Consider the following 24,148-nt stretch of genomic DNA (forward strand, 5'->3'; position numbering starts at 1 on the left):
GAAAGAATCTAAAGAATGAAAAGCTGGAAAAGCAAAATTAAAAACGCATCCAAATTAAATTTTCATTTTGCATTTATCTTCCTCTAGCTTAGTTTTCATTGTGCTTTTAGCACTCTGTTAAACATCATTTTCTTTAATGTTTCAATCATGTTTTTATGCATATATTGCTAATCATTCCAAAATCTCATCTCTTCCAAGCCTTGAACTTCTAAGTTCGTCCCAAATTTTATTTTACTCCTCACATGTGGGAAAATTGCAACACCATAAGACCCCTGGCACTTTCATTCATCGATTAGAAAGTTAGACATTAGTTAATTCCAATGTCCGGTTCTTATCTTTTTTTTGGGGGGGGGGCACAAAAGTCATAAGAAATTTTTAGAATAAAACAAGGTCTTGGTAAGAAATTGTGCAACTATAAACAAATTACTCTAAATCAAGTACTTAAAATTAGACCGTTCATTTCTGGTTAAGACAATAATTTCAGGGTCAGTCTTTCAAATCGGGATTAACTAGAGTCAGACCAATCATTTAGGATATTATAACTTAATTAAAATATACAAAAATATTTATATATAACTTTGAAAAGAGTAATAAAGTATTAATTTGTGAGTAAATAGAATATTCAAGTATAAAGGACACATATTTTGACCACAAAAAAAAAAAAGGACACATGACACTCGTTTGGAATAACTTATGAGTAGCTTTTTAATCGTAATTTATAAAATTTGAGATAAATATATGAGAAGAGTTTTATCTCGACTTACGTGAAATATGCTTATAAGTGATTTCAATTGTAATAGCAAACAAAGTCATATTCTAATGGAAAAGAGTTAATAAAATACGATGGATTGCTACTATTTTCTTTTGTAAAAACTTAAAATAATGTCATTTTAAACTCTATCTGCTGGGAAATATATATACACACACGCACATACATATATGTGTGTCTATATATAATTCAACCGGGTCAATCTCTCTAAAAATTTTAACCGAACCAATTAAAAAACTGATTCACAGGTCTATTAGTTTCACTAACCAAACAGGATTAAATTTTTAAGTCTGCTCACAAAAAAGTCATTTAAAAAGGATCGGTGATCATTAAAGTCTTCAATATTGATTTTTTTAGAATAAATGTGTAATTTTAATTCTAATCTTATTTCTTAGATACAACTCTATCTCTGATTTTTTTGAATAATTTTACCTCTAATTTTTATATACAATTTTGCTTCTGTCTCCTTATCTAGCCCTACTCAACTATGATGTGGAGGTACGAAAGCGAGAGTGAAATGTTGTATTTGACGCTCTTAATTTATTTGAACACGTGTATTTGAATTTTTGTCATTTATACGTAATTATCTTTCAATGAAAATTGAAAACCTTGTCGCCACAACTGCGTGGTTGTCATAGAGGAAAAAGACCGAGCCACGTCAATGAAAAAGATTCGCTCATTATTATTCTAAATGTAAGAATTAAACAACTAATTTATAAAAATTAAAAATTATTTAAATTAATAATTTATAAGAATACGTATTGATTTTTTGAAGTATCCTTTCCAATAATTTTCATTAAAAACCATCGCATCGAGGAAACCTCCTTTAAAATGTGTAATTACTAAGGATAATTTGAAAAAAAAAATTACAAGTTAAAGAGATAAGAACACTAGTCTTATTTCTTAGGTACAATTCCACCTCTGATTTTTTGAAAAATAATTTTACCTCTAATTTTTAGAAACAATTTTACTTCTGTCACCTTATCTAGTCCTACTCACCTATGACGTGGAGGTACGAAAGCGAGAGTGAAATGTTGTAGGTGACGCTCATTTATTCGAACACGTGTATTTGAATTTTTGTCATTTATACATAATTATCTTTCAATGAAAATTGAAAGCCTTGTCGCCACAGCCGCGTGGTTGTCATAAAGGAAAACGACCGAGCCACGTCAATGAAAAAGATTCGCTCATCATTATTTTAAATATAAAAATTAAATAACTAATTTATAAAAATTTAAAAATTATTTAAATTAATAATTTATAAGAATATGTATTGATTTTTTGAAGTATCCTTTCCAATAATTTTCATTAAAAACCATTGCATTGAGGAAACCTCCTTTAAAATTTGTAATTACTAAGGATAATTTGGAAAAAAAAGTTACAAGAGATAAAAATTTTTAATAAGTAAAATAGAATAAACTCTTGTATTCAGAAAATAGATTAAAGTCTTGTATTCAGAAATAGAATAAACTCTTTAATTAGTTTTCATATTTAATAAGTAAAATTACTATGAGTTCAAAAGAAAGTGATTTAATTACAAAATCTTAATGACATGATCAACATAAATTTGTTATCGTTTCTTGAGCTGAAACTTATCATTGCATGTTGATCAATTGTTATCGAATTTATGGGTGATTAAATTTTTGTTAACCCTATAGTAATTTCTCCTTTTTAATATTGGAGGGAGTATCAACAGAGATCATGCTATTATTGTTTGGGAGATTTTCAATTAAGGACCTACGTAGCAACATAATTTTCATTTAGGACAAAACAATTTTGAAACTTCACTGCATTTTTTTGAGGGCAAGATGAAATTAAATTAAGAAGCAAAATGTCCAGGTTACCCTTAATGTTTGAAAAAAAAAACAGGGCCTGATAGGGTTTTACTCTCACAATAGAAACTAAATTTCCTCTACCGCATAAACATTGGTTCGCATTCTCTGTGCTCTGTTCTTTTAGCATTCTCAATTCGTATTTTCTCATCTCTAATGATTGGTGTAGTCATATTTGTTAGCGTTCTCTCATGTTCAATGATAGGCTTTGCCCGTTGTCAGTACTGAGAACCTTTGTTGTCTCCATTGCTCTAGCATGGAGAGCCTTTGTTGTCGCCCTTGCAAGTCTTGAACGAGAGGCTTCACCGTCACCATGGTGTCTCTCTTTGTGTATGTGATCTCTTTCATTGCCTTTAAATTTGAAAATCTCTCCATACATCACTGCAAAATCCTTCTCCATTTGTTGTATTGTAGATTTTATGGGTGTGCGTGGTTGAGGCTGTTGTAGAGTTCTGAACAACTTAGGAATTTTTTTAATACTTTGATTTGAGTAAAAATTATTCAATGGATTGAGTTCAAATTCATATTGTTGAGTGTTGAGAGTGAGTTGCTTCTTTTCTGCATTTTCAATTCCTATCATGAGTTATGTTTGGGCTGTAGAGCTTGTGACCAAATGGTAATTGTTAATTAATTATATAATTTTGAAGTTTGTTTCATTTGTCATCTAATTTTTTTTGCTTGCCAAACTGATCATTATTCATTCATAGCATAAGCATTCTGCTCAGTTTATCTGTACTCACAAACCAATGTCCGCTCTTCATACTGCAAGTTTGTTTATTTATTTATAGTTGTGCATTGTAACTAATTTTTTTAACGCCACAAAAATCCATATGCATGGTAAGTTGAGGTTCTAAAAGAGAAGAATTCTTCTTGTTTTGATTTGTTGGAATTTGATGGATGGAATAACTTATTGCTTTTTCTTTTCCAAATATGTAAAACTTTTGGAAATAATGCTGGTATTAGAAACCATAACGATACATAAATTCACAACAGGAATACGTTCATTTGCAAATTGGTTAATTCAATTGAAAAAGTTCATATAACGTATGAAATTTGCGAATTTGCAATAAAGATACATAAATTAACAACATAAATGTATCCATGACAAGTGAGCTAATTTAATTGAAAAATTTCTTAATAATTTACAAGTGTGGGAGGAATTGTTCACAACTAAAACTTGAGAATTTACAACAAGAATACATAAATTAACAACAAAAATAAGTTCATTTGCAAATGAGTTAATTTAATTGGAAAAGTTCTTGATAATTTACAATGTTGGAGGAATTATTTACAGCTGGAACTTGAGAATTTGCAACAAGAATATATAAATTAACAACATAAATACGTCCATTTTCAAGTGAGTTAATTTAATTGGAAAAGTTCTTAATAATTTTCAAGTGTGAGAGGAATTATTCACAATTGAAACTTGCAAATTTGCAACAAGAATGCATAAATTAACAATAAAAATATGTCCATTTGCAAGTGGGTTAGTTTAATTGGAAAAGTAATTGTCTAGGAGGGAATATTCACAATTGAAATTTGCATATTTGCAATGAGGATATGTAAATTAATAACAAAAATACGTCAATTTACAAGTGGGTTAATTTAATTAAAAAAGTTGAACATGATAATGTAACAAGTCTGGAGGGATTATTTACTAGTGAAATTAGGCAATTTGCAACAGAGATACATATATTGACAATAATAACTCATCTATTTGCAAGTAAACTAGTTAAATTAAAAAAGTTGAACGTGATTTTTCACAAGTGTGGGAGGGACTATTCACAAATAGAATTGGGCAATTTGCAACATGAATACATACATTAACAACAATAACTTGTCCATTTGTAAGTGGACTAATGTAATTAAAAATATTGAACATGATTATTCACAAGTTTGGGAGGAACTATTCACAAGTGGCATTACGACATTTACAAGAAGGATACGTATATTAACAATAAGAATATGTCTATTTGCAAGTGAGCTAGCTAAATTCAAGAAGTTGAATATGATAAGCAAGTGAGCTAGCTGAATTCAAGAAGTTGAATATGATAAGCAGGTGATCTAGCTGAATTTAAGAAGTTGAATGTGATAATTCACAAGTCCCTCCCACAATTATGAAAAATCATGTTCAACTTTTTCAAAATGAATGAGTTTTTATTGTTAATGTGTGTATCCTTGTTGTAAATTTATTCCACTAGTTTATAGTCCTTCTATAATATCCCAAATTTTATGGATTTAAGTAAAGCATGATGAAATTATAAATATGGTCTAAATAATTATAAAGTTAATTTCAAGAATTTAAAACCTATTTTCTTGGAATATTCAAAAAAATAGTTAGAGGATAATTTTTGAGCTGAGATTTTTATGATAATTATTTTAAGGACAAAAGAAGCTAATGGAAGAAGAAAATTCATATAAAATATCTAGGTTTGATTTCTGGAATTATTTGATTATCCTAGAAAAATAGAGAAGGATCAAACTGAAAGAAAATGAAGACCAAAGGACATGATGCTCATTTCACGTCCCTTGTCCCTTTTAATCTGCCAAAAACACCTTCCCCCTTCTCATTTTCCTCTCCTTCTCATTTTCCTTTTTATCTAGGTTTGATTTCTGGAATTATTTGATTATCCTAGAAAAATAGAGAAGGATCAAACTGAAAGAAAATGAAGACCAAAGGACATGATGCTCATTTCACGTCCCTTGTCCCTTTTAATCTGCCAAAAACACCTTCCCCCTTCTCATTTTCCTCTACTGCTGACTTGAATAAAAAGGAGAAGGAAGAGAAAGAGCTTGAAAGGGCGAGAGGAAGACGAGGCATCATGAGCTATCGGAGAAAGAATCAGAGGTGTTTTTCTTAAGTAAGCGTGCTGTCTGACTAAGGTGAGTCCTTCAGGCCTTCCTCTATCCTTGTTTTCTTTGATTGGAACTATATGGGAGTGAAAGAAGCAAATGAAAATCCAGCCCTAGGGAGACAAATTCAAGAATCGCATGAAAGCTTTGACCGAAGCATAAATTGGGAGTTGTGTGAGTTCCTGCCCTTGTATGTTGCTGTTTGTGTTGGTTTTTCTCTGGTTCCTGATTGTCAAAATAGGGGATAGATGATTCAGGGAGTTAGCTTTGAGCTCTTCTTTTCTTTGGGTATAATGTTGAATATTGATAGAATTGAAGAGAGATTTTGTGACCCACACACACACACATTTATGGAAGTGCTTTTAGGTTGGTTCTATTTTAATGACAGTTTTGAAGACGTTTTCAGCCCAATATCTCCATTCTTTCAAGTTGATAGCATGGGTTCCATATTCGAAAGGTGAATGAAGGTAAATACATAAGCTATATATATATATATATATATATATATATATATATATAACAAGTTACCGAAGCATTGGGAGAAAGACGTTGACTTGGAATTGAGCTGTTTATATTCTCTTTTAGTTTTGGCTCCACGTTTGGAATTATAGTGAACAGATTTTCTTGGGGTTAAAATGGAAAAGTGAAGGCCGTGAGGTTTAATGGAAAGTGATTATTCTTTAAATATGGAATTTCAATAAGAGGAGGAATTATTGAATTTGGGAACCAAAATTTGATTTGAAGTTTATTGTTTTGTGTTCTCAAATGCTGAATATTATTCTAGTTAGTGGACCAATGTCACTGTAAACAATGATTAAATTTTATTACAGTAAAACGAGAATTTTAGAGGCGCAAAAGATATCCATATATTGTGAAATGGAGGAATGTGATAGTGGCTGTGATGTTAATATAGGGATGTGGCAACTGAAATTAAATCACTTGGCAATGATTTAATTATGTATAGATGGGGAAGTATTTTCAGTCAAGTAGGTTCAAGAGGAAATGTAATCTCAAACTAGGGGACATTAAACTAGGGGATAGGATGATGTTGATAAAGCTAGAATTTTATAAGAGTATGAAGGAAATGTTGTTGCTATTACAAATTTTAAGGACCTTGAATATTCAAGGTTGCTCAATTATTTTTGAAGACTAGGAATAAATTATCTATATATAAAAATATTAATATGCCCTTGCATATATAATTTATAGGATTTGATATTTGTTTGAGTTCATTAAATAAGAAGCAAAGAAGGAAACAAGGGGAAGGGAGTATGGAAGAAAAAGCAAAAGATAATAACTCTTTTCCTTTAATGTGACTGTGCATTGATTGCCACATGCTTGGACGTGCCTTTATGCTGATTGTGCATGAGAACATGAAGTTTCCTTTGCATGATAATATTTGTCATGACAATATGCACTGGTTTCCATTTATTTTGGAATGTGGGCGCGATAGATAGCGATTAGCTATATGGGTGTATGATGTATGTGTATCATTAATTACATTTAGATGCAAGGTATTGTTCTCTTTGGCCTGTGTGGCATGTTGTTTGTGATATTGTATGATTACGTGAAGGAAATTTGTTACTACTGGGATTCTTTAGAATCTCACCCCTTCTTCCATGTAATACAGCAAGAGTAAGTACTCCTAAGGGCAAGAGAGTAGTGATTGGTGGAGCTTGAAGGTGCAGGAAGCTGAAGATCTTTTATATAGATATTTTGCTTAAACTGCATCTTACTTTGGAGTAAAGATATATTGTGTATCTATTTTGCTATGTAAATATTCTTCCATAAGGAGATGGCTAAAGGCAAATAAACCGTAATAACTGCTATTGAAGGAAATGATCAATATTTTGATATATAGTTATTATTTTGCCAAAAATTATGTGTATCTATATATGTGACTCGTTGTATGGGCCAATAGTCAGGGTATTGAATGTTACACCCTACTGGTTATAGTTGACTTAATACAGGATTCAGAAGGCTGGATGGAAGAAGAATGAGTTTGATGGTTGAATGTGAACCATCGGTCTTAAACAGTTTTTAATGTTTTTGTAAAAAGGTTAAATCAGGTACTTGAACCACTAGACATGTTATTTTGAAAGTGAGTTTTTGAAAAGTTTAAAACTTTTCAGAAAATCCTATTCCTTGAATAGAATCAGACCTTGTGTTTGGGAATTGTTAAAAAAAATTGTTTTCCCCAGGATTGAATGAAACCTGGCTTTTAATAGTTTGAAATTAAATAGAATAACTCTATTGGAGTATAAGGGATAGTCGTTACACCCTCCAGACTTGTTACGTTATCATGTTTAACTTTTTAGTTACATGAGCCCACTTGCAAATAGACAAGTTTCTCTAGTGAATCAACTTATTCTTGTTGCAGATTTCCTAATTCCAGTTGTCAATAGTATACCACAGGCTTGTAAATTGGTGGGGAAAGACAAAATATTAGAATTAATTGACATTTAATACACTCACAATATATATTCTCTTAAAAAACAAATTGTGAAAATCCTCTATATACAAATTTTAATACATTTTGAAGTAGCTTAATTAGATCTTGAATAGAAAATATAACAATTGCTATGTCATTACTTTCTTTTTGTTGTGTCTTTATCCATTAAAGTAGTTTCATAATAGCAGCTAATTTCATATTTCTTCTATGAGTAATGAGCCATCAAAAACTCAAACCTAAGTGAAGTGTTTTTGATCCCATGGCATAACAATAAGGACTGTCAATAAGTTCACATAAGTGCAACAATCATAAGTCAGAATAATGAATGAAGTGATAAACATATAATTCAACTCATACTATTGTGTAATAATGCATGGTAAATTCATATCAACTTTTCTTCTTACATAAACCCCAAATTTGTAAATACACTAAGTGTTATGCACTAGTTCTCGCTCGTAAATTCAACTTGTTAATGCATTAGTTCTCCTTATAGATTACCTAACTTCAAGTATTACACTACTGAATAACGAATTGCTAGAATTAACGACTTAGCACAAAAATTCACAAAATCATATGAAATTACAGGGAGGAAATGAATAAGCCAACAATGAAAACATCACAAACAAGATAATCAGAAAGAATGACCAATTATAGGAGCTAATATGGAGAGATACAACAATAACCATATGTTGAGAGACAAATAGTGAAATATAGATTGGGATATCTCATTATTGAGTCTCATATACATTATAACAGAGGCAGACCACTGTCAATTAACTCTGCTCTTCAACAATGTACATGAGGATAGAAGATTGAGAGAAGATAAATAGGCTTGCCTTCACCAAACTTCTCTCTTGCATTTGGGTTTCGCTCATTTCTTCTCCCTCTCCTTCTTTCTCCTTTGTGATGGCTTCCAAGTTTTTCCTCTCGATTAGACCCTCCCTCTTGCTTTGTGTTTTTCCTTTGGTCGTACAGCCTAGAACGCACTTCAATGGGGATGCCCTTACCACACGACAATATTGATAAATCTCCTTCGGACGACCTTTGCAAGTTTTGAGAGTGAGAGAACTAGCACAATAGATGACAATGAATCTCCTTTAGAGGACTTTTTGGAGTGACAGAAGCACAAGATGGATGGCCAGTTTTAAGATTGAGAAAGGAAAGAGTGGGAAGAATGGCCCTAATTTTTTGCCCTTTTTTTCCTCCAAATTTCAGGAAAACAGTTATTAGGGGTAATTATGTCTTTCTCATTCCTCAATTAATTTCATTTGGCTCTTTTGGTCCTGTAATGAGATTTCATAATTGTAAAGGACTATTTGCAATTAATTGGCTATAGTGGTCCTTAATTGAAATTTCCCTTATTGTTTTGTCCTAATTGAATGACTGATAGTTGAAAAGACAAAGTTTAAAATTGAGATTCTCTCACACATGTTTAGATCAATGTAAGTACTCAACTTGTTTACTATTTTTTTTTACTCTGTCTAATTTTTAATATAGGAGTTAGATAATTAGTTTGCAAAAACTAAGAAAATTAGTTAATTAAGTTATTTATTTATAAAAGAATTTGTATGTTATAAATAAAGAAGAAGAATAGAGAAGAAAAGAATATCAATGAGAGAGAGTATTTCTCATTCCATTCATGGGTGCTGAATATATTATACATGGCTTCTATTTATAGGCACAGATATAATAATAAAAGATAATTGCAGATAATGAGAATAATGGGAGATATTGAAGATACTGGGAAATAATTGTACAGCTTTACATCTTTGATACATAGACATCCATAAAGATATTATATTCATAACACTCCCCCTTGGATGTTCATAACTAAATATGTGCCTCATTAAAAAAACTTCTACTAAGAAAACCCGTGGAACAAAACCTAGTAGAAAGAAAGGAGAGCAACATTTATTGATATATATTTTATAGTGCTGTCTCGTTGAAAACCTTGCTAGGAAAACCCAATGGAAAATATCATAGACAAGGACAAAAGAGTACAACATGCATTTACTTCTCCTCTTGACATTGTTAGTTGATATCTCTGAGTCTGCGAAGCCCAATGTCATGAACAAGTCTCTCGAACATGGTAGCTAGAAGTGATTTGGCGAATTTTCACTGAAAGAATTTGCTGGATATTGACTTCACCATCCTTTTAAGGTCACGAGTGAAGAAGAATTTTGGGGAGATATGTTTTGTTCTATCTCCTTTGATGTATTCTTTTAGTAATTGTTGGGTTGGGATCATTTTACCAGAAGACAAGCCACAAGTAGTTCGTATGTGATTATTAAGGACCTTAACCATACACATTCCCGACTTGCTTTATGCATTGCTAGAATCTCTGCATGGTTAGATGATGTGGCTAATATAGTTTGTTTCATAGATCGCCATGAAATGGCTGTACCACCACATGTGAATAGATAGCCAGTTTGTGATTTACCGACATGTGGGTCAGACTGAAATCCAGCATCTGCATAGCCAACAAGATCAGTTTGGATGCATTCGAATAAAATAATCCCATGTCCATTGTACCCTTAAGATAACGAAGGATGTTTAACTCCATTCTAATGCCTTCGTGTTGGTGAAAACTATATCTTGCTAGCAAGTTGACTGCAAATGATATATCAGGTCCGTATGATTAGCAAGATACATTAGTGCTCCAATCACTAAGATATGGTACTTCTGGACCAAGTAGCTCTTCATCACCTTTTTTCCTAATTTCTCGAGGTCTAAAGGGTCCTTATCCACCTCCAAAGATCTTACAACCATTGGAGTACATAATGGATGTGATTTATCCATATAAAAACGTTCTAGGATCTTTTTTGTATAAGTTTCTTGATATACAAAAATTCTATTTTTCAAATACTCAATTTGTAATCCAAGGCAAAATTTTGTTCTTCCTAGATCCTTCATTTCAAATTCTTTCTTTAGGCAATTCACTGCCTTTTCAAGCTCTTCAGGAGTTCCAATAATATTTATATCATCAACATACACAGTGATTATAACAAATTCCTAATCTTTTCATAAAAATGCATGGGCATATTGCATCATTTTTATATCCTTCCCTTAATAGATACTCACTAAGCCTGTTATACTACATTTGCCCCGATTGCTTTAATCTATATAGGGATTTGTTTAACTTAATTGAGTATCGTTCTTGGAGTTTGAATTGTATGCTTCTGGCAATTTCAGCCCTTCAGGGAAGTCTCATATAAATGTCATTGTCAAGTGAGCCATACAGATAGGCTGTAACAACATCCATTAGATGTAAATTGAGCCCTTTATTTACTGCGAGGCTAATCAAGTATCAAAAGTAGTTGCATCCACTACTGGTGAATAAGTTTCTTCAAAATCGATACCAGGTCTTTGTGTAAACTCTTGGGCAACAAATCATGCCTTGTATCTTATGATTTCACCATTTTCATTTCTCTTTCGCATAAAAACCCATTTATATCCAACCGTTTTACATCTTCAAGTGTAAGGACTACTGGTCCAAAAACTTTTCGCTGTTCTAGCGATTTTAATTCTGCCTCAATTGCATTTTCCATTTTGGCCAATCCTTTCTTTGTTTACATTCACTAATTGACTTTGGTTCATGATCCTCATTATCATTCATCACATCAAGTGCTACATTATAAGAGAAAATATCATCGACGTTGACTTCACTTCGGTCCCATCGTATCCCATTCATAACATAATTAATTGAGATCTCATCATTTTCACATATTTCGGTACCTGACTTTCACTGAGAATTGGGAGTTAGCATTGTCTAACACTCTTTGTAGTTGCTAACTTTTCTAAATTATTCTCGACTAGGCCATCTATACTTTTAGCTCCTTTTTTCTTTTGAGGATTTTTATCTTTAGAACCAATGGGCTTGCCACACTTTATGTGTGCTTTAGAATCATTCATAATTGATTGTCTATCAGGGACATCAATTTTAATAAGAGCGTTAACAACTAGAATATGTGATTTTTTACTCTCTTCAGGTCAATAAATGCCTATGGTAATTGATTTGCTAAACTTTGTAAATTGACCATCCTTTGAACTTCCAGTTCACATTCTTTTGTGCGAGGATCAAGATGAGATAGTGATAATTCTTTCCAGCTAATGTCCTTTTCCAACTTCTTATTTTCTCCCCTCATTTTTGGAAAAACTAACTCATCAAAATGACAATCGGCAAATTGAGCCATGAACAAATCTCTTGTTGATGGTTCTAGATATTTTATTATGGTTGGAGATTCATATCCAATATATATTCCCATCCTTCTTTGAGGCCCCATCTTGGTACGTTGTGAGGGAGCAATTGGAATATATACAGCACATCCAAAGGTTCTTAGATGGGAAATATTGGGTTCCTGATGAAAGACCACTTGTAAAGGGGAGGACTTGAGATAACTTGTTGGCCTGATGTGAATTAACATTGCTGCATGCAAAATTGCATGTACCCAAGCAAAAATTGGGAGATTTGATCTCATAAGTAATGGTCTCACAATTAATTATAAACATTTGATCAATGATTCTGCAAGTCCATTTTGTGTGTGCACATGAGCCACAGGATATTCAACATCAGTCCCAAGAGACATACAATAATCATTGAAAGCTTGTTAAGTAAATTCACTAGCATTATCAAGACGTATTTTCTTGATAGGAAAATTAGAAAAATGTGCTCTTAATCTAATTAATTGAGCCAATAATCTTGCGACCACAGGTTAGGCGAAGATAATAAACAGACATGCAACCATCTTGTTAATGCATCAATTAGAACCAGAAAATATCAAAATGGTCCACATGGTGGGTGTATCGATTCACAAATATCTCCCTATATGCATTTTAGAAAAGTGAGAGGCTCACTTTTTAGTTTCCTGGTGATGGCCAAACAATTAACTTTCCCTTGGAACATGCATTACATAAGAAAACATTGGATTATAGTATTTGTTGACTTTTCAATGAATGTCCACATGAATTATTAATTATTTTTTGCATCATAATTGTCCTGGGATGGCCTAACCGATCATGCCAAACATTAAATTTGTTATCATTTATAAACTATTGGTTTATAATGATGTGTACTATAGTTGTACTAATAATTATGTAGTATAAGTCAGAAGAAAATGCAGGCAATCTTTTTAATGTGCATTTTTTTTACCTGAGATTAACTTTGTAATAGCAAGATATTATTGATTTTCCTCAATTATTGTTTTGATATGGTATCCATTCTTGTGGATATCCTTAAAACTCAACAAATTTCTTTTAGACTTAGTTGAGTAAAATGCACTATCAATGTATAATATTGTTCCTCCAGGTAACAATATATTGGCTCTTCCGGAGCTTTCAATCAGTTTTGCACTTCCAGATATAGTTTGAACGTTGCTTCTTGCATTACCAAAGAAGAGAAATACTTTTTATCTCTAAGTATTGTATGAGTTGTTGCACTATCAATAAGACATAAATCTTCATGATTGATGTCAATAGGAGCCATTCTTCATTACAAAGAACATAGTCAAGAGAGGGGGGGAAATTAATAAAAGGAAAATACTCATAATTTTATTAATTTGGAAAGATAACAACATTGAAAGTAGAAACTTTATAAAAGAAGATGAAAAAGGAAAAAATCATAGAAATTTAACTTCACTAAAGCAATTTATTGTTGAACATTCCCATCACCAATCAGGTGATCAATCTTTCCATTAGGATTAGCAAAGAAATTAACAATATCCAAATGAGTGACATCCATGTTGCCATAATCAGAATTGCCCTCTTTATCAACAAAATTGGTTTCTACCCTTGGCATTTTGCCGTTACCTTTACTTTTATTTTTAAGTGATTCTTGATAAAGGTCAACCAAATGTTTTGGTGTACGATAGATACGTGACCAATGACCATTCCCACCACAATAATAACATGAGTCTTCAGAGTGGTTATTACTTCCACTAGTCTTTCTTTTGTGATTCTCATCGTTCTTTGCCCTCTTTGAGTAGGAATTTGAACCACCTCGATTATGACCACGACCACGACCACGTCCACGGTCAATGTGACGGCCTCATGAATGTCCATGTCCTCATCCACGACCACGTGTTGGTCCATTTACTACTACATTCGCTTTTGGGAACGGAGTGGATCCGGTTGGACGGGATTCATGACTTTTCATTAAAAGCTCATTATTTTGCTAAGCTACAATAAAGCAAGAAATTAGTTCAGAATACTTTTTGAAGTCTTTTTCACAGTATTGCTGCTGCAGGAGCACATTGGATGCATGAAATGTGGAGAATGTTTTTTCTTATATGTCTTCATCAGTGACTTTTTCTTCACATAATTTCAATTGAGAACTGATTCTAAATATCGCAAAATTATACTCACTAACAGATTTAAAATCTTGCAGGTGCAAGTATATCTATTCATAACGAAGTTTTGGGAAAATGACAGTTTTCTAGTGGTCATACCTTTCTTTCAAATTGTTCCAAAGAAAGAGTGGGTCTTTAATGGTCAAATATTCTATTTTTAGTCCTTCATGTAAATGATGGCGTAAAAAGATCATGACTTTAGCCTTTTCTTGATTAGATGCCTTATTTTCTGCCATAATTGTGTCTCCTAGACCATTGGCATTTAGGTGAATTTCCGCATCTAGTACCCAAGATAAGTAGTTCTTCCTAGTAATGTCAAGAACAAAAAATTCACGTTTTGTAAGGTTTGACATGATGGCACTATCACAAAAGAATATAATATTAAAAAAAAATTGGCATGTATAGAAATTACACTGCTCTTTATTAATGAGAAGAAAAGAAAAAGAATCATAAATTACCAAAAGGAAACAAATAAAAAGAAAATTAAATGAGAAAGGGACAAAAATTGGTATATTGTCTCTGCGGATATAAGCATTTTAAAATCATATTTATCAAATCAAAATAAATTAACAAATAAACAATAAATATTTCTCAAAAATAAATATATACATGGCTTCTAGCCACTTAATCAGATAAAATCAAATTTGAATGACTTCTGATCATGAGTTAAAAATTTTCTTGCTTCTGGCTATATGTTAGAAAATCAAAATTATGACTTCTAGTCATTAAAATAGAAAAATTAAAGTTATGGTTTCTGGCCATAAGAAAGAAATCAAAGTTTTATGACCTCTGGCCATAAAGAAGAAAATAGAGTTTTATGACTTCTGGTCATAAAATAGAATAACAAAGTTTTATGGCTTCTCGCCATAGGAAAGAATAACAAGTTTTCTGGCTTCTAGCCATAAAGTAGAAAACAAAGTTTAATGGCTTCTGACCATAAAATAGAAAAATTTAAACCATATGGCTTCAAGCCATTTAGGAAAAGAAAGAAAGAAAATACTCATAGTGTAGAAGAGTATAGAGGATAGACAATAAATCATGAAACATAATACATAGTAATAATAAGAAGATCAGAATACTATACCTTCGTTAAAGTACTCGTGCTGATAACGTGTTATAAATAAAAAAGAAGAATAGAGAAGAAAAGAATATCAATGAGAGAGTATTTCTCATTCCATTCATGGGTGTTGAATACATTACACATGGCCTCTATTTATAGGCACAACTTTACATCTTTGATAGAATCTACAGATATAATAAAAAAAGATAATTGCAGATAATGGGGATAATGGGAGATACTGAAGATACTAGGAGATAAGGGGGATAATGATAGATACATGGACATCCATAAAGATATTATATTCATATTGCATTAAAATTATTCCTAGATGGAAACTTTCTAATATGTGAAACCAATGATAGTTTAAGAAAATATAATAAATTTGTAAGATAAATTAATTAAAAACTTATATCTAATTAATATCAAAGTAAACCTCCTAACTAACCCTTGTATTTCGGATCAGAGGCATTATTTTTTAATGTATGAATATTTCAGAGAAAAAAAAAATTATATTAGAAAAAAGGAAATATAAAATTATCATTATCATTAAGCATTATCTAGTAAGTTTAAACGATAATATGGAGACATAAGCTGACTGAGACCGAGGCAAGACTGTCTGAAATTGTGAATGGGCCCAAGTTAAAGCCATCATTGAGTGCGATTGTTTCTAAGCTTCTAGGCTAAACTTACGGTTGCAATAATTGGAGCAACATGCCAAAAAATCTGTTGTTATTTCCTATTTAATTGTTGTCAAAACTCATACCTTAACGGTCCTGATTTGACAATTTTTTAACCTTCATGAATTTTTTTTGCGATTTACCCTTAAAAATAACTATGAGAAGAAATTGAATTAAATAAGAGGCCCAATGACAATCTAGCCGGTTTATATTATATTCAAGGGCACAAATGGGATTCAAAAAGTGATCTCAGGGACAGGATTGAAGGACAAAATGAATGGCTAAGATTTACCATTGCAGAGCAAGGCAAATGATGATTATACCCTAATTTGGCAAATAGTCATAGGTGGAATTTATTTTTTATTAGAGACGCATAAACCAGCTGATTAACGTTATTTCATCCTTTTTCATTATGTCATTTCGGCCAGCACTTGAGGAAAAAAACGAGAAGAGGAATTTTCATGGAGGTTTGCATAAGCTGAGAGAGAGAGTAGTAAGAGAAAGCAAGTTTTGTCCATATTTTTCACCATAAATCTAAAATCCTTCCTAAAATAATGTTATACACACCAAGAGCTCCTCATCCACGGTGTCAGCATCTTCAAAGAAACCAAGAATTAACTATAGCAACAACTAGTAGTAAGCTTAAAGTTGGTTTTCAGCAAATTTTTTGAGCTTTAGAAACCCATATTTTGAGAACAATAGGGAATGAGGCCCATGTTTTTGGTTAAAAGACCAAGATAGGAAAAGTATATATAAAGGAATATGTGAGTTTTTTGATAGACTGTTTAAAATTTCCTTTTGGAAATAATTACTCTTACATTATATGTAAATTAGGATTTGGATTTGTGACAAGGTCCACCTCACGTTACAAGAAAAAGGGCTGTAAAGACTTGGAAATCCAAGAGCGGACCTACCCATAGAAGACCCACTAAACATAAGCCCATTAACATTTGATTATGTAGCCCAACGTGAGAGGCATTACCTAATTTGCCATTAGTATGCCTAGTCACAACAAAGCAGAATCTATCCTAAATGACCAACAAGGTTTGGGTCTAATAAAAAGAGATGAGTCCCTTACAACATTATCAATCAAGATTTGAATTCTCACTGAGTAAAGTGTCCATATTTAGTACCTAACAATGCTTCAAATATGATTACTTTCGGATACTTTTGCTTATTTAAAAAAAAAAAAAAAAGGAATCTATCCTAAATGTCATTCTAAGATACTTTTCTCTTTCTATTTATAAGTCGCATCTAACAAATTTTATTAGAATTATTAAAAATCATAAACCTTATTAATTTCACCTTAAAATTTAATAACCTTTTTTTTTTATATACTGGAACTAAGAGAACAAAAACTAGAGAAAAGCAAAAACACAAGGGCCCTTAGTCTCCTGTGTCTTCCTGAAAGAAGTTCCTAGTGGCCTCCGGGGTTAGAATTCGTAGCCCAATACCAAGCTCCAGTGCCTTTCTTGCCAAAGAGTCTGCTACCAGATTATCGTCACGAGGAATATACCTACACGTTACTCGCCAATCACGTCTCAGCATTTCTTTGATTTCTGTAATCAGGCGAAAGTCATCGTGAAGATTTGACAGTTCATTATGTATAAGGGTCAACGCCAATTGTGAGTCGCATCGGAGGAGAACATTCCTGAGCCCGTTATCCCAAGCTCTTTTGAGTCCCATTAGACAGCCCCACAACTCAGCTGTGAGTTCATCACCTGCGGCGAGCTTAAATTGAAAGCCTTCAACCACTTTACCCTCCTTTTCTCTTAAAACGCCACCACATGCAGCACTTTGACTGTAGTATGAGAAAGCCCCATCGACCTCAACCGACGCCTCAAAATCCTTTAAGCTCAAGTTGTCAGCATTATCATCCATCTTGACACCATGAAAGTTAACACAGGAGAGCTTCTTATGTGCATTCACCATGCTCCCCAAGATGGCAGTAGCTCGTCCATAGATGCCATGGATGTTAGTCTCAGCGTTCATGCGTATATATTCATTCCTATCCCGCCATAGGAGCCAGCATATGATGATAAACAAGCCCTTCCAGTAACTGGACTTGTCACTCATCTTTCTCGCCATATTAAGGTGAAGCCACTCTTGTAGTCCACTAGAGAAGAACCTGTTGTGGTAAGAAGGTGAGATGAGCGCCTCCCACATTCTCTTGATCTTGGCACAATCTCTCATTGCGTGAAGAGTATCTTCAGGGAGTTGTTTGCATCGATCACATAAACCCGTAGGATGAAGGTTAATGTGCTTCTTCAATTGATTTGTGATGAGTCGGTCATGCATAAGAATCCATGCAAAGGTTTTACATCGTTGAGGAATTTTGAGCTTCCACATCTCCATCCATCTAACCGAAGAGCCGTCATGCTATTGGTCAAGTGACCAATAGGCAGAGCAAACAATGAACTCGCCGCTTTTTTCCCATTTCCATCTAACACGCACGTCACCATTGCCTTCCTGAATCTGATGAATACCATCTGCAACCTCCTTCCAGTTTCTTTTGATGCCATTCCATGCATTCAAGCCCGGTTTTCGGGGGTTTATATGTGGCAGAAGGTCATCACCACACCCATACTTCCCTCTGATGACCTAAGCCCACAACGACTGATGATCCTTGACAAGTCCCCAGCCCAACTTCATCATAAATGCACGATTCTGCTGCTTCAGGTGTTTCATACCCAAACTGCCGAACCTTTTTTCATTGCACACTTTGTCCCAAGAGATGAGGTGGATCTTTCTTGTTTCATCGGTAGAGCCCCACAGAAAGTTTCGAGCTCTCTTTTCTACATTGTCACAAGTGTGAGTAGGAATGTTTGCTGTCTGCATAGAATAGGTCGGCATAGCAGCTATAACAGCCTTGACCAAGGTATCGCGGCCTGCAAAAGATATCCGAGACGCATTCCATGTGCTTAGTTTGCTTCGGACTTTATCGAGGACGAATTGGTAGGTCTCCGAAGTAACTCTCTCGTGGTGCAGAGGGGCCCCTTGGTATCTCCCAAGGTTGGTCGTTCTAGAGAAGCCTAGCTCTTCGCTCATCTGTGAACATCGGGTGCGGTTGATGTTACTAGAGAAGAAAACTCTAGTTTTGCTCATATTGACGCTTTCTCCTGAGGCTTCGCAAAAGTTGTTGAGAACTTGCTTGATGACTCCGACTTGCTCCATATTAGCTTCTGCAAACAACAACAGATCATCAGCAAAAAATAAATGAGAGATAGGAGGGCCTTCCTTACCTAGTCATATTGGTCTCCATCTTTTAGCATCAACCTCTTCTTGGATCAGATGTGTTAGTTTTTCCATGCATAACATGAAGAGGTATGGGGAAATCGGATCCCCTTGTCGTAAGCCTCTAGAGGGGGTAAATACTCTTATTTAGCATATACATACAATTTTTAAGAAAATAAAAATCCGCACTATAATAAATGTATCATAAAATAATATATTCATCTTAAAAATTTAATGATCTAAGTTATATAGGAAAAAAATTTTCTCTCTCTACCTTATGAAAATAGAAGCAGGCCGAAGGAGTAATTGTTTTGAGGAATCATAATATTGGCGTAGAAAAGGTACATCAGTGAGTAGTAAAAACAAAAATAAACAAAGAACTAGTACAAGAGAGAGAATCTAGAGAGAGAACGTCTGTGCTTCCATGCAAGAAAACGAAAGTTACAACCGGGAACACCCACCTAATAGACATCAGGTCTCTCAGGGAGGGATAGTGGATAATGCGAGTACTATGCCAAGTACCAGAGTTACAGAGGAAGGGCAGAAAACTGAGTCGAGTGTTGGAAAAAATAGAGGATCGGAAGAGGAAAAAAAGAACATTGAAGTGAGGGGAAAGCTGCAGAGAAGAGAAGGAGACTTCACCGGTCAGGTATCGTTACACCCCCGCGAGGAGGACTGGATGCTCGAGGACAACGCTGAAGTTTTCGAAGAGAGGGGAGCACCCTTGTCCTACAGAGAGGCGCTTAAACCCAAATCATTAGTGGAAAAGGTGCAAGGGAGCCAAAAGGAAGCAAATGAAGCGTGGGACGGGAACTTGGTATATTATGATGATGAGGAGCTAAGGAAAGGAGTAAGAGTTACAGAATCAATCAGAGGACCCATTCTCGAGTTTTCAGAAGAAGAAAGAAGGCGCTTGGCTGTAAGCTGGCAGAATACTCTCATTATCAAGCTCCCCGGAGAAACGTTGGGTTTCATGCATCTGAGAAGGAAAGTGAAGCTAATGTGGCAAAAATCAAGGAATGTTGACATCTCTGACATTGGAAACGGCTTTATGTTAGCCACGTTCCAAGCGAGGGAGGATTACTACTTTGCGCTAGAGGGTAGACCCTGGCTCATAGCTAACCACTATCTCACTGTGCAGACCTGGAAGAGCAACTTCAACCCTTGGCAAGAAAAGATTCAACGAGTGGCTCTCTGGGTGAGATTACCAGGACTCCCAGGAGAATACTACAATAAAAAAAATTTTTATAACTTGGGGAACAAAATTGGAAAAGCGATCAAAGTAGACGAGATGACCTTAACCAGAGCACGCACCATGTATGCTCGGATGTGTGTTGAAGTTGATCTAGCGTCAACGCTCCTGCTCGCATACACGGTACACGGAAATTCCTTAAAAATTGAATACAAGGGACTCCACTTGATTTGTGTCTGCTGTGGCAAATTTGGACATGAGTCTAATTGTTGTCCAGTAAAGGCAGCTATGGTAGAACTAGAAAAATCAAACGGAAAAGAACACAGGGGAAACTCAGAGGAGGAGGAAAGGGGAGGATCAGCGCCAGTTGAATCAGAGGGAGTGTGTGGAGACTGGATGGTAGTACAGGACTATAGAAGAAACCGACGGTCACCGCAAAAAGAAGCCAAAGGACCAGTTGTACAAAAGAAAGACAGCAGAAGGGACAGAAGTGCAGGGGGTGGTTCAAGGTTTGCGATTTTAGAGGTGGATGACGGAAGCGCAGAAAAGATAGATTCAAGAGAAAGAGAGAGGAGGCCGGCTCAAGAGTCGGCTCATGTTAGAAATCTCCGAGAAAGAAAAGGCACCGAGAGAAGTCAGCAACAAAAAAATAAGACAGAAAGAGGGGACGAAGGTAAGGGAAGGAAATCCTTGGATTTTGGAAAGAAGAAAGAGAGTACACAAGCGTAGCAGGTGGGAATAGGGAGAGGACAGACAGAAAAAGTACATGGAGATAATCAAATAGGAACCCATAAAGCTAACAAAGAAAGAGAACAGGAAAGGGCATCTAAGGTGGGCCAACAGGAGACAAGCAAAAGTGGGCCGAACGGTGTCTATGGAGTAAACGGAAAAAGCCATATGGACTCACACAAAGGTTCTAAAAATGGGGCTCAAAAAGGAGAATGCGAAGAAGTTCAAGGTACTAGGCTTGAGGATAACAATATGGAGAACTCCTTGGACTGCATCCCTGAGAAAGTTGATGAAATGATGGAAACGGATGAGGCCAAGCCACCAGATCCAAGTACTTCTTATATTCAGATGGGCCTTTCTCCGGTAGAATATCAGGAATTGGGTCGAGTAGATTTGGATGAGTATGTGTGTGAAACCCCATTGGAGGGTGGGAACCAAGAATTGGGGAATTAGCGTGGGCTGCCAACTCCTTCCTCTTTTGACTTATGATTATTGTTTGGAACGTAAGAGGAGCAGCCGGGAGAGCTCTCGGGCTTGCTGTTAAAGAACTTGTTAGAATTCATAAACCTTGTATAGTAGTCTTGGTAGAAACTCGGTGTAGTGGAGATGACGCCCAAAGAGCTATAAAACGGATGGGCTTTAAATTTCAGATTCTTGAGGAGGCGCAAGGAATGTCAGGTGGACTGTGGATTCTTTGGAATAATGAGACCATTAAGATCAAAGAGATACAAAAACACAAGCAATTCATTCACTGTGAAGTTTCTGGGTTAGGGAGACAGGATTGGTTATTTACTGCCATCTACGCTAGTCCTAGGACACAAGAAAGAAGGGAACTTTGGGACAACTTATTCGGGATTTCCCATAATGTGTCCAAACCATGGCTATTGGCAAGAGACTTTAATGAAATTATGTCAGGATTGGAACAAAAAGGAGGAAAAGAAATTGACGAAAAAAGGTGTTTAAAGTTCAGAACAGTGATTGACCAATACAAGTTGATGGATTCGGGAATGGAAGGAGTAAAATATACTTGGAGAGGACCCAGAACAGGATTGACCAGGAGACTATACAAAAAACTTGATAGGGCCCTTTGTAACTCTCATTGGAACATTGTCTTTAATGATGCAAAAGTAATAGTGGGTCCTCGAACGTAGTCAGACCACCACCCTCTCTTTATACACCTTGAAGGGCCTAGACAGAACACTCAGCAAAGACCTTTTAGATTTGAAGCAGTTTGGGTCAAGCATAATGACTTTAAGGAAGTGGTTCGTAATAGCTGGTCAGGAGAAAAGACAATACGTGAGGATCTCAAAGAACTAGTAGGGTGCTTAAAGATCTGGAACAAAAACTCCTTCGGACATATAGGAAAAAAGAAGAATGAACTGATAAGGAGGCTCAAGGGAATACAACGTGTGACCCAAGATAAGTACAACCCATTCTTGGAGGACTTGGAGATTGACTTACAAGAGGAGCTCGAGGAAATACTCGAAAAAGAAGAGATTCTTTGGTTTCAAAAAGCAAGGACTACTTGGCTTCAAGATGGTGATAGGAATACCTCCTACTACTACTCCAAGACAACATCCGGAAGAAGGAGAAGAAACAAAGTTACAGTCCTGAAAAATGAGGAAAACCAATGGGTCAAAGGGAAAGAAGAAGTGGGGCGGTTAGTTAACAATTATTTCCAAAAACTTTTCACTGAAGAAGATTTCAACAGAAAATGGGTCTACACAGAACATACGTGGCCGAAAATAAAAAGAGAGGATTGGGACACCACAAACGGCGGCATTACAAATGAGGAAGTAAAGGAAGCAATGTTCAACATTGGCAGCTTCAAGAGCCTAGGGGAGGATGGTTTCCAAGCTTTGTTCTTTCAGAATTGTTGGGAGATAGTGGGCGATAGTGTTTGTAAAGAGGTGAAGGATATGTGGAAGGAGACAAGTAGGATAAAAGAGGTGAATAAAACGCTTATCACTTTGATTCCAAAAGTGGACCGACCGGAGAAAGTGCAACAACTCGTCCTATCTCGCTATGCAATATGATCTACAAGTGTCTTACTAAAATTCTGGTGAAGAGGTTGAAGTCCATAATGACCACCTTGGCCTCTCCGCACCAAGTTAGTTTTGTACCTGGCAGAAATATTCACGATAATATCATCATAGTTAATGAAATGCTCCACTCCATGAGGAGAAAAAAGGAAAAAAGGGATTTATGGCTATCAAGGTGGATCTTGAAAAAGCTTATGACCGGATTAGCTAAAACTACTTACTGCAAGTCCTACATGAGCTTAACAGCCCCCCAAAAACGATTAGAAGAATATGGGGATGCATAAATACAAATGAGACAAACATAGTGTGGCATGGGGAGAAGTTAGGAGGCTTCAAAACTACGAGGGGACTTAGACAAGGGGATCCACTCTCCCCGTACCTCTTTGTACTTGGCATGGAAAAGCTTACCCATATCATTAATGATAGAGTGAGAGAGAAACAGTGGAGAGGAATGAGAGCTGGTCAAAAAGGACCCACTATCTCACATATGATTTTTGCTGATGATTTGGTTTTATTTGCAGAGGCTAACCTTGATCAGATAAATGTTATCTTAAATTGTTTACAGGTCTTTGGAGAAATGTCTGGACACAAAGTTAGTCAAGAAAAAACTTATATATTTCTCTTCAATTGTGCAGAACCATATGAGGAGAGAAATTTGTTCAAAGAGCAAATTCCACCAAGTAGAGGAGCTAGGAAGATACTTAGGAGCGGAAATCTCGTTTCCCCGGAGAAGAAGAGATAAGTACAAGAACATAGTGGAAAGAGTAAACAGGAGATTGCAAGGGTGGAAAGCTTCCAGTCTTTCTCTTGCTGGGCGCATCACGCTTACCAAGTCGGTAGTTAACGCCATGGCACTGTACCCGATGCAACATGACAGTATTCCTAAAGGGATCCTTGATGAACTGGAGAAAAAAGAGCGTGGATTTATATGGGGAGACAATGAATCAAAAAGCGATGGCATGCT

General features: G+C 35.0%; 1 protein-coding gene across 1 annotated transcript; it reads left to right on the forward strand.

The window, feature by feature from the left end:
- The first annotated feature begins 19,645 nt into the window (after window positions 1-19,645).
- Window positions 19,646-21,142, forward strand: LOC114752509 (uncharacterized). Its single transcript, XM_028941241.1, has one exon. It carries the CDS (start codon window positions 19,646-19,648, stop codon window positions 21,140-21,142), a length of 1,497 nt encoding a protein of 498 aa, XP_028797074.1.
- The last annotated feature ends 3,006 nt before the right edge of the window (window positions 21,143-24,148 follow it).

This window comes from Neltuma alba, unplaced genomic scaffold (assembly GCF_004799145.2).
Source record: "Neltuma alba isolate B1F8T4 unplaced genomic scaffold, ASM479914v2 tig00007415_pilon, whole genome shotgun sequence".
Lineage (NCBI taxonomy): Eukaryota > Viridiplantae > Streptophyta > Magnoliopsida > Fabales > Fabaceae > Neltuma > Neltuma alba.

Excerpts from the sequence above, each read along its gene's own strand:
- LOC114752509 (XM_028941241.1), top strand. The coding sequence starts at position 19,646 with ATGCAAGAAAACGAAAGTTACAACCGGGAACACCCACCTAATAGACAT.